The sequence below is a fragment of the Microcebus murinus genome, chromosome 10 (genome assembly GCF_040939455.1).
Source record: "Microcebus murinus isolate Inina chromosome 10, M.murinus_Inina_mat1.0, whole genome shotgun sequence".
NCBI classification, from domain to species: Eukaryota; Metazoa; Chordata; class Mammalia; order Primates; family Cheirogaleidae; genus Microcebus; species Microcebus murinus.
The window spans coordinates 54,909,212-54,921,371 of NC_134113.1; the positions used below are offsets into that span (position 1 = coordinate 54,909,212).

The window sequence follows — 12,160 nt, forward strand, 5'->3', positions numbered from 1 at the left end:
TGACCGAAAGATTAAAAAGATTGGGTAATGGATTGGCAGAGAACATGATAAATTTGCTTGACATAAATATCCAACTAAGCCATTCATTTAAGGATTAATACATAAAACACAAATATGATTTGCTTAAAATCTTTCAGTGGCTTTCCCTTGCTGCACAACTACATCCAACCCTTTTTTTATTTTTTTTTTGAGACAGAGTCTCACTCTGTTGCCCGGGCTAGAGTGCTGTAGCGTCAGCCTAGATCACAGCAACCTCAAACTCCAGGGCTCAAGCGATCCTCCTCCCTCAGCCTCCCAAGTAGCTGGGACTACAGGCATGCACCACCATGCCCAACTAATTTTTTCTATATATTTTTAGTTGGCCAATTAATTTCTTTCTATTTTTAGTAGAGACGGGGTCTTGCTCTTGTTCAGGCTGGTTTCGAACTCCTAACCTCAAGCAATCTGCCAGCCTAGGCCTCCCAGAGTGCTAGGATTACAGGCATGAGCCACCGCGCCCAGCCTGTCTATAGTTTTTAAGCTTAGTATTCCCTATGTTTAGCATAGTGCCTACCTTTCAAATACTTTAAGTGAAAGAATGAGATTTTCTTGCATAAAATGTACTAAATATGTACTTAAGAATATACAAGTACTTTGAAGATAATATCTCTAATCAAACAGGGTTTTAAAAATCACTTCAGCTCTATACCCTCTGAGTATCTGCTGAGCAAAAGACTTTTCCAATGAAGGCACATTATTTGGTCAGCTATAAGTTGCAGAACACCCCAGCCAAAATTATGTGACCTGCAAAAATGACAATCTGTCCTGGCAGCTGTTACCAAATTCCCAGACACCCTACAGCCTAGAGTTAGAACTTCTAATTTTAAGCATCTAATTTAGAACACATGCCTCCTTGGCAACTGGTCATCAGACTTTTCAACCTACCTTTTCTCCCTCCCGATGAGAGATGCAGACCTCAGGACCTGGGGGTACATTCTCCTTTTGCTCCAATTTATGAATTTTGACTTCACCACCACTGGCTTTCAACTCATTCTACAAAATAAAAATAACCTGTGAATTTTTTTTTTTTTTTAGATTCTCTTCATTCCATTCTCTTCATAGCACATCTATTAAATAAACTTGGAATGTTAAAAAAAAATTCTTCTAAGAGACCTCAGGTCAAATCAAGCCCCTAACTCTTATAAGCAAAACCCATTGACGAGTGAAATGACAAAAGCAGCTCTGTGGACACATATCTCAGAGTTAAATATTTGTATACTAGTCTAAAACTAAATGCTCATTAGAATACAGACACACACACACACACATACACACGCGCGCACAGATCACCCCCCACATACAATGTTCTTGTGATTCACCCTTCTAGCAGCAGAGCTTGTGGGAGTGCAAAGCTTGTGAGTTTTATCAGAAAAGACCATTCTGGAGCAGGGGAAAGGAGATGCCAAGTGCCAAGAATTAAGAAAATATACTAACCATATATATATATAAATGCCTGCCCGGCCTGGAAAGAGAGACAGGGATGATGTATACATATAAAAACTGAATTTATATTTAATGATACCATAAAACAACCTTTTTTTTGTGGGACTTTCAAAAACACGTCTTTCACATAAAATTCATACATTGTACTAAAGACATACCTTATTCTACTTTCCATAACATAGCCTCAACATAAAAAAGCATGCATTAATATTGTCATAAAGAATAAATGTAATCACATTCTTTTCCTTGCAAAGGACACTTGGGGCAGAATATTAAAATGGACTCATCTGCTAAATATAAAATCAACATAGAAGTAGATGAATATGGACATTTTCTACCTTTAGCCTGCTAGTAATTTAGTAATCTAGTACCATTCAGTTTTCTGTGATTCTTTAGGCATGGGAGGAAACAAGTAAGTTATGGCCAAAGGGCCAACGAAGGGAGTGTGGCTGACTCACTCAGGATGGCATTCCAGGTTAAGGCACACAGCTCCGGAGGAGAATCTATGACTAGGAGCTGGCAGGCAGCACTGCAGAACACGGCATTACAGCCAAACAACTGGTTTCTGACCCCATCTTCAAAACAACTGTGCCAAAGTATGTGCCTTGTTACGACCATATCTGTAAGGGGCCTGGGAAATTCTTTTGGGATGAGATAAAAAGTACTTTTTACAAGAATTCCTAAAGACTTTTCAACTCTTATAATCTCCAGAGCAGGCGAACTATAATGCAGAAACTCTGTTAGGAGTTTTAAAAAAAGTCACCGAACAGGTTTTCCCACTTAGGGAGTCACCTGGTCAGAATGTTTACAGCAGGAAGGGATCGAGAAGCAGCAAAATCCCGTAACAAGAGGAAATTAAGCTTCACAGATCACCTATCTCCTGACCTGCCTTCTAACAGAAGTCTAAATCTGCTCATTTTTCACACAGTGAATAACAAGCCTGTGATGTTCCACTTTGCTATTGATTTACACAAATCATCTCTTCTTAAAACTACAGTAAAAAATCAAGATGAAATTATTCATTGCCCAGGGAATGAGTCCACCAATACTGTTGGAGAATTAGGTAGGGGAAAAGGTTTAACTTCAGGAATATATGTTATGATTTCTAATATGCACCAGTTTCAGTCTGCCTAGGAACAAGTAAAATTCTTCTAGCTTTGTTAAAAAATTAGAATATCAAGCAATTAATGGTTTGTAATTTGAACTCTTAAAAGGAACAAATGTTTGAAAGATACATATATACATGTGGGTATATATGTGTACATATGAATAAATGGCATTTAAAAGGTAACTTCAGTTAAGCAGTTCCATAGCATTAGCTTGTCAGTTAAGTACAGGACGATGTAAAATGAAAAGATCCTTTTTTCTATTTACAGTATCAAATTTTTGCGCATACTGAGCATATCATCTTCTTGTCATTTCTCTCCCCTTTGCTTATCCACTATTCTACCTCTTTAGGAAATCAATGCATCATAGGATTAAAGATTAAATAGACCACATAGTATATGATTCCTTTCTATGAAATGTCCAGAATAGGCAGATACATAAGACAGAAAACAGATTAGTGGTTTCCAGGGTATGACAGGAGAGGGCATTGGAGCGATCGCAGAAGTATGGGGCTTCTTTTCAGGGTGATTGAAAGGTTCTGGAATTAGTGGTAATGGTTGTACAACCTTGTGAATACACTAAAAATCACAGAATTGTATACTCTAAAATGGTGATTTCTGTTATGTGAATTATATCTCAATAAAAAATAGCCAAAAAACCCCCATATTAATGTTGAATGCATCTGCTATTTCTCTCCAATATTCTTCCTTCTTCCCTCAAAAACCAAAATAAAACAAGTGTTTCTATTAAAACTAATACATACAAACATCTTGATTACATTAAAGAAAAGAAAAAAAAAATAAAAAAAAATAAAAAAAAAAAAAACTAATACAATACTACTTCTTTAACAACATCAAAAGATTAAGTAGAAGAGCTAGGAAAACTATTTTTTTTTTATTAATTTATAATTTTTACTTTTTTTTTTCACTGCTACCTGCTCTGTGTCCTATAGGAAAACTCTTAATGACATGATTGGCTGAGGCAAAAAAAAAAAAAATAAGTGGAGTGGGAATGAGGACTAGGAAAGCAAAGTCAGGATTAGACCACGGTAAGAATTACAAACGAAGTAAGGTAGGATTTATGTGAAAAGAGAATGGCTAGGGCACCAGGGACATGGACAGGGCTACATAGGGTCTGGGTGACATTTCCCAGTCCTCAATGACTATTTGCTAGATGAATGAGTGAATGACGCAGAACACCTACTGTGTAGTTGGTTGAACTGCTTTGTTTGGACACAGCTGCCTGGTACTTGGCCATTCGATCCTTTATGGACGTTTCCGACAGGCGTGGGAGTTCCAGATTTCGCCTACTCTCATTTTTCTCCGAGTTGAATGAAGATGATGACAACTGTCCTGGAAGCATCCAAATAACGTGTTTTATTAGAAGATAAAATGTGATCCAAATGAATTCTAGATTCTAAATTTTGGGCTATTGTAATCTAATGGCCAATTTCTTCTATTACAAGTACAAAGAAGGAAATTAGGAATATAATTGTCTTTTATAAAGTAATATTCACTCACTTTCCTAACATTAAAAGGAGAACCGTTACCATAATTGAACACTGCATCTTTTAGAACTCAATTTGGTTTTAATTTGCATTTCTTTGATTACTAGGAGGCTGATAATTTTCCTGTGTTTACTAGTGTTTTCTTTTGTGAAATGCCTACATATGCCCCCTTCACAATTCCATACTCTCAAGGTGTCAAAGTTATCATTGGTAATATATGATAACCAATCTCTTTTTTTCCCCCTATTTTAAAGCAGTCACTGTTTATTAACTGAGAAGATTACAAAAATAATCATAGTAGGCGCCGAGCGCGGTGGCTCACGCCTGTAATCCTAGCACTCTGGGAGGCCGAGGCGGGTGGATTGCTCAAGGTCAGGAGTTCAAAACCAGCCTGAGCAAGAGCGAGACCCGTCTCTACTATAAATAGAAAGAAATTAATTGGCCAACTAATATAAAGAGAAAAACTTAGCCGGGCATGGTGGCGCATGCCTGTAGTCCCAGCTACTCGGGAGGCTGAGGCAGGAGGATCGCTTGAGCCCAGGAGTTTGAGGTTGCTGTGAGCTAGGCTGACGCCACGGCACTCACTCTAGCCTGGGCAACAAAGCGAGACTCTGTCTGAATAGTGTTAAAAAAAAAAAAAATCATAGTAGGCATCATGGTTCATCCTTTAAAAACAAAAGAAAATAGAGACCAGGCCTCTCTGTCTCCCAGGCTGGGCTGGAGTGCAGTGGCCCAATCATAGGTCACTGTAACTTCTAACTCCTGGGCTCAAGGAGATCCTCCTGCCTCAGCCTCCCAAGTAGCTAGGACCACAGAAGCACAACACAATGCCTCACTAATTTTTAAATTTTTTTTTGTAGAGATGGGGTCTTGTTCTTTCACCCAGGCTGGTCTCAAACTCCTGAGCTCTAGTGATTCTCCCACCTTGGCCCCCTAAAGTGCTGGGATTATAGGTGTGAGCCACTGTGCTTGGCCAGTTCATCCTTCTAATAAGCCTGTTGATCTGGTCTTCTCTGTTGCCAGCATCTCTACCCTCTACAAAATGGTGGTCTTTTTCTTCATTCCACCTTGAGGAGAAGATAATTTGAAGGACCATAGGAAGATAACTTGTTTTTGAAGCATATTTCTAATAGTACAGATCTCATGAATCAGATCCTTCATGCAGCCGATACCATATTTATGAAGAGATCAGGCATTCAAAGTGTTATCTGTCAAGACAATTTACTTATTGATTTTGCCCAAATCATGTTTACCTACATGCAATATATGGTTCTACAATCCTCAGCATGTTAACTGAAGCCTTGTTAAGCTTAACAAAACTTCTAGGCCTGGCGTGGCGGCTCACGCCTGTAATCCTAGCACTCTGGGAGGCCGAGGAGGGTGGATTGCTCAAGGTCAGGAGTTCAAAACCAGCCTGAGCAAGAGCGAGACCCGTCTCTACTAAAAATAGAAATAAATTAATTGGTCAACTAAAATATATATAGAAAAGGGGGGAGGGGGGCATGGGCAATATATATAACCTTAACACTTGCATCCTCATAATATGCTAATATATATATATATATATAGTTACTTGAGGGGGGAGGGGAGCATGGGCAATATATGTAACCTTAACACTTGTACCCCCATAATACGCTAAAATAAAAATAATTAATTAATTTAAAAAGAAAAGAAAAAATTAGCCAGGCATAGTGGTGCATGCCTGTAATCCCAGCTACTTGGGAGGCTGAGACAGAAGGATCACTTGAGCCCAGGAGTTTGAGGTTGCTGTGAACGAGGCTGATGCCATGGCACTCTAGCCCAGGCAACAGAGTGAGACTCTGTCTCAAAAAAAAAAAAAAAAAAAAAAAAAAAACCCACAAAGCTTCTATTGACAATCTGGTGAAGGAGAAGCTGCAACAACTTTTGGACCTTTGGACTAACACCACTGATACCTCTGATTCTGATGACAAATGCCAATTTGGGTTCTGTAGGCACACCGAAGTTGCCAGCTTTTCTTGCCATCCCAGCCATTTGAACCACAGTTCTGTACATCTGCCTGTGTTCCTTGTGATAGCACCCAGCATTTTCATAGATAAGCTTCTTCCTTGCTTTTCAAAGCATCTTTCAGGCAAACTTCTTTCTCAGGCACTAGACCTTCAGCTTGGCAAAATTGCTGCACTTTTTCTTAAGGGTTCTGTCACAGCAGGAACCTTCATTTTCCTCTCTTGGAAACACCCTCATGTTTCCAGCCAGAAAAGAACAGGATAACCAATCTTGATAGGGGACATAGCCCATCTATTGAAGCCTTCAAACCCCAGGTGACTATGGAGCCAAAACTGACTGTAGCACTTCACTTGTAAGCCCTCAAAGGTACCTTTTGGTTACCACTAACAAGGATAGATTAAAAATACAAGAAATGTCATTTATTGAGAGCAACAAGATTTGAGAACGGCTTGTATAACAGATAGACTTCCTTTTAATTTGTGTCAACCTTCCTTTAAAAGCATTGGCTTTGAGTCCAAAAGGAATTGCTACTAATGAGTACTTCCTAGAGGACTTCACACACATGGAACTCCCTGCTTACCTGGGCCTATTTCCAAGTCATCCAGAGAATAGCTGTTTTCAGAGATCCTCCTTCCACCAGCACTTTGGCTTTGGGTCCGAAGGATCTGTTTGGAAAACCAACCCAACAATAAGCTTTGCAGAGAAGATGGTTAATCTTGATGCAATGTTCAAAAAGGAAGCTTGCAAATCTCCTTTTTAAATAAAATCCAGAAGAGATTATATTTATATTTGTTTTTATATGCCATAGATTTTAAAAGATATTATAAATATCAAGTACTACATATTCACAGGTGCCCAGGGAAACATAAGTAACTCTATATAGGTAATGCTCTCTGCTAATGATCACTGCTTAACTAGCAAGCTTTGTAATTTAAACAGACATTGGAGAGGGAATCCTCACATCCCAGATGATAATGACATGTCCTTCTAAACTGCCAAGCCCTGATGGCAGTATCTGCTGTTTCCTTTCTCCTCCCACTTTATCCCTGCTGCTACTGCCTTGGTTCAAGTCTTCATTATCTTTTCCCTGGACTATTGCATTACATCTTTTTAATTGGTTGTTCTTCTTACAATCTAGTCTCTATGATGCTGCTATTATCTCAAATAATACAAAGTAATTATCCCCAAATACAAATCTATTAGTATTTTATTCCCCTGTTCAAAACTCTTTCAGAATTCCCAACCACTCCTTGAATTAATTCCAAAGTGCTTAGTATGTCACAGAAGTCCTGTTCTAGATCTGGTTCCAACCTGTCCAGCTTCCTCTTTAGGTATTCCCTCCCTCATCCTTTACCCTCTAGGAAAAGCAAATTGCAATGAGGTCCCTGATACTGTATATGAAGTTCCTTCCACCCAGATAACCTTTTGTCTTTCTGTTGTCTAGCAAATGCCTGTTCCTTTAAGACTCAGTGTAAGCAATATGAGGTCTGACCTACCTCATTTACATAAATTTAGGTAATCTTTTCTCTGTTCCTGTGGCATCCAGTCACACTTCTGTTACAATGTTTATCAAACTGTTATGTGACTGTCCCTCTGAACTGTAAACTCACTGAGGGAATAGACCAGGCCTTTTCATCCATATATTTCCTGGACTTAAAAAAAAGCGATGGTACAGATTTTTTGAATACAGTATTTTGTGATTCCTACAAATCATTACATTTATATTGCTCACATCTAGGGTAGATCTCTAATTACAGTTATAAATTATAATTTTTAAGACTGGAAAAGTAACTCAAGAGAAAGCTATTTAGTGTCAAAGAATATTCCCATAGTACACAGGGCGCATGTCATGTTTATTCAGCTTGTAACGAGAGCCTTCAGCCAGATTCTATCATTCAAATCTCAATTTATTTCCAGGTAACTTGAAATTATAAAGATATCTGAAATCCAGTATGACAGGAGGTAAGAATAAAACACTTAGCACTCTTTTGAATTCAACATTAGTAAATAGTTATTAAACCTTTAAGTTCAATGGTCTAATCAACTTAATAATAAAGTTTAAGAAAGTAAACTATCACTCTTACAAGTTTTTTTTACATCTCCCCATCCCTGGATAGAAAACATGAACACTTCAGAAATCAAAGCCAAGGACTGGTTTGTTTGCACCACACGAAGAAGAACAGTTTCTTACAAATTCAGTATACATTTACTATAATTTATCTTTAGTCGGCTTTCCTATTTATATTATGAGTCTATTTTTAATAAAAACTAAAATAATAGGGCAGTAGCGGCGGCCACAGGGCTGCTGCTCTTCCCAGCAAAAAAAACCCCCAAAAAACAAAAACCCTAAAATAATCTGTAGCAACTCTAACCTTGCCACATCATACTCAGGCCAGTGGCACTAACACCAACTTCATCCCTACGACCCACACGCTCTTGCTCTGGGAGCACCCACCATCTGAAGATGGAAATCATCAGTCAAGGAGGAAAGATAGGTGTGGCAGGATACCCTGCATCTACACTTTTTGTTTTGTTTTCAAATACTTCTCATTTGCTGATTATTAGAGTAAAGAAAATTTCACAGATTTATCCCAAATGCTGCTGTACAATAAGATAATCACTAAAAAATTAGAATTCTCAGGACTCAAAAAGGGAGAAAGCCTGGAGATATACTTTTTTTTGTTTGTTTTTTAGCCAAAAGGAAATGCATTCTGCATTCTTAATACAGGTATTTACATTTTGTCAAAGGTAAAGTTGAAGTACAATTCCAAGAATATGTATTACATGTTGCAACCTGCAGAGAGCTCAGTTGTCTGTTTAGTTCTAGGTACATACCCCTTTGCAGTCCTGTGTGAATTCTCTGCACCGCTGTTATTGGAAGCATGGACATTTAGAACCAGAACACACATTCTGCCAGGGCAGGGGCTTTCTTCGCTTTTAGATGCATAAAATTTCCCATCTTTGCTAGCTTTTTATTTAAATCCCTGGGTTAAATAAAATAAAAGCCTGTGTTTTCCTTTAAAGCCCTTTGATCCATAGAGCTATCAATACTCCAAATTATTTTCTTTCAAGTACTAAAAAAGTGAATGTGCAACGCTATTTGGTCTTAGAACTGTCTGAAATTCCGTTATACTTGACTGTGGTTCTGAGGAGCTCTGAGATAAAACAGCTTTTAATGAGATCCCAGGTGAAGCACTGAGCATTACTTTCAATACCTTTCACTTCCAGACCACTCAACCATTAAGAATAACAAGATCTCAAAGGCATTAAGATGAATTTTATGATCTACATTTCACAAGTGGTAATCTGCCCTACAGGAAGAAGGAGGGGTTTCCTCCAGTTTTTCTCAAGGAAGTAAAGCAGCACAAAACACAAACACACAACAGGAGTTCTGATACTCAAAATACTCTTCTGTAATAAACTTTTTATTATATTTCAGTCCTTTTTACTCAGACACTTGAGGGAGCCTTAATCATTATAATGTCAAGGAAAGAGAAAAAGACAAGACACTCTTAAGATTTTCTGGAATTTCCTAAAGCTTGGCCTCACCCCACCCCACAAGTCCTCCTTCCTGTCAGCTGACTGTAACTGTCATTAGTGTGATGCCTCTTAAATATTTTCTGTAAATCCATAAATCAAACACACCAAGTACCAATAAGAGGATAAGAGTTTGGGGCTTTTAGTCTGTAGTCTGCACAATTTCTTTTTTCTGTAATTTTTTAAAGAAAATAAAGTAAGTTAGGTTCCAAATAAGTAACAAAGCAGGATTTCCTGTCTCCTCTACCCCTTTTTTCAGGAAAAATTATCTTTAAAAGCTGATTCTCAACACTTCAATTTACTGAGAATCTCCTACCTTACTCAGCCATTTCCTTCAACCTTTCAACTTTGACCTTCCTTTAGACTCTTTCATCCTTCTAAAGTGGAAAATGGTGGCTTTTAGGGAAAAATGGAACTTCGCTGAATTAGATGCATGGGATCATGAGGTATACATAAAACCTAGCCTTCATTTCTCAAAGTACCGAAGATAAAAATTTCCTTCTTTAGGAAGAAGGAAAAAACGGAGTTCATTTAAGTAAAACAATACACACGGAAAGAGCACTAATCTCCAGGTGGCAGGATTTCTCTACGTTTTCTGTATTTCCAAGCATTCTACAAAAATTATGTGCTAGTCTTTTTTTTTTTTTTTTTTTTTTTGAGACAGAGTCTCGCTTTGTTGCCCAGGCTAGAGTGAGTGCCATGGCGTCAGCCTAGCTCACAGCAACCTCAAACTCCTGGGCTCCAGTGATCCTTCTGCCTCAGCCTCCCGGGTAGCTGGGACTACAGGCATGCGCCACCATGCCCGGCTAATTTTTTTTATATATATATCAGTTGGCCAATTAATTTCTTTCTATTTATAGTAGAGACGGGGTCTCGCTGTTGCTCAGGCTGGTTTTGAACTCCTGACCTTGAGCAATCCGCCCGCCTCGGCCTCCCAAGAGCTAGGATTACAGGCGTGAGCCACAGCGCCCGGCCCTGTGCTAGTCTTAAAATTAGGAAAAAAGAAAAGGAAGGAGAGTAATATTTCATATCTACTAAATTAATATAAATAAAGTGACAAAAACCAAATGCTAATGAAGCTTTGGGGAATGTGTCCTTAGATTGTGCTAGTAGTGTTAGAAAATAGTACTATCTTTGAGAACAAGCTGAAAATGTGTAAGAATAAATAAATCGTATCTTTTGATGTAAGAAGAATGTTTAATGAATTTAATGAATTACATCTTTTTTTCCACCCTTTCCCACTCAAATTACATCTTTTTTTTTTTTTTTTTTTTTTGAGACAGAGTCTCACTCTGTTGCCCAGGCTAGAGTAAGTGCCGTGGCATCAGCCTAGCTCACAGCAACCTCAAACTCCTGGGCTCAAGCAAACCTGCTGCCTCAGCCTCCTGAGTAGCTGGGACTACAGGCATGCGTGTGAGCCACCGCGCCCAGCCTACATCTTTTGACCATGATAATATCATTTCAGTAATACACTCCAAAAGAAGAAAAAAACAAAACATTTTGGAGGCTAAGGTGGGTGGATTGCTCGAGGTCAGGAGTTCGAAACCAGCCTGAACAAGAGCAAGACCCCATCTCTACTATAAATAGAAATAAATTAATTGGTCAACTAATATATATATATAGAAACAATTAGCTGGGCATGGTGGCGCATGCCTGTAGTCCCAGCCACTTGGGAGGCTGAGGCAGGAGGATTGCTTGAGCCCAGGAGTTTGAGGTTGCTGTGAGCTAGGCTGACGCCATGGCACTCACTCTAGCCTGGGCAACAAAGCAAGACTCTGTCTCAAAAAAAAAACACACACACACACACAAAAACCCAAAACATTTCTGCCAAGATGCTTAGAGCTTCTCTATTATGCTAGAAAAGAATCTAATTATTAGAGAATGGTTAAATAGTGTAATGAAATATACTGCCATAAAAGGATAACTACATGAACTAGGAAGATACATAGGAAAGCATATATACAAAAGCCCAAACAAAAAATAAAGAACACAAAACAATGAGCATGCAGTGACCAAAACTATGTAAAAACTAGTTATGTAATGATAAGGACCAAAAAGGCTCAAGAGACTAGTGCAAAATTGATAAGAGTGTTTGTGTGTGTGTTGTTCAGATGATTAATTTACATGATAAGAATAAGTTCTAAACCCATAAGCTTCTAGAGTTTTAGTACAAATTTCTTGCATTTCAATGTATATCTTCTGTTCATTGCCCTGATGCTTTTTTCAGTTAAACATAAAATGTGTGAAAAGGGAGAGCTAATGTCTTTGAGAATACAGTTGTTATGTTTTCAATTTCTCCCAGTTCCCTTAGATTTCAAAGACATGTAGGGCCATGCCAGTTATTTCTATTCAATAAACAGTTATGTTAATATTCACGAAGATAGTGTTATATGGTAGAAGTAATAAATTTCAGTCCTGTTCTAATTAGCCACATGACGTTGGGCATATCAACGAACTTCTCTGACCTCATCAGTTCTCATTTGTTAAATTGGGATTGTAATATCCTGACTGAGAACAGTGAGCTGGATTAAATAACCTCTT

At 38.3% G+C, this 12,160-nt stretch overlaps 1 protein-coding gene across 3 annotated transcripts in view; it reads right to left on the reverse strand.

The window, feature by feature from the left end:
* LIMA1 (LIM domain and actin binding 1) overlaps window positions 1-12,160 on the reverse strand; it is a 91,781-nt gene that overhangs the window by 19,292 nt on the left and 60,329 nt on the right. For all 3 annotated transcript variants that reach the window (XM_076007247.1, XM_012762012.2, XM_076007246.1), the window contains exons 5-7: window positions 6,663-6,747; window positions 3,793-3,941; window positions 925-1,032 (exon numbers count right to left, since the gene is read on the reverse strand). In XM_076007247.1, the coding sequence (XP_075863362.1) occupies window positions 925-1,032; window positions 3,793-3,941; window positions 6,663-6,747 (342 nt within the window). The remainder of the gene's footprint in view (window positions 1-924; window positions 1,033-3,792; window positions 3,942-6,662; window positions 6,748-12,160) is intronic.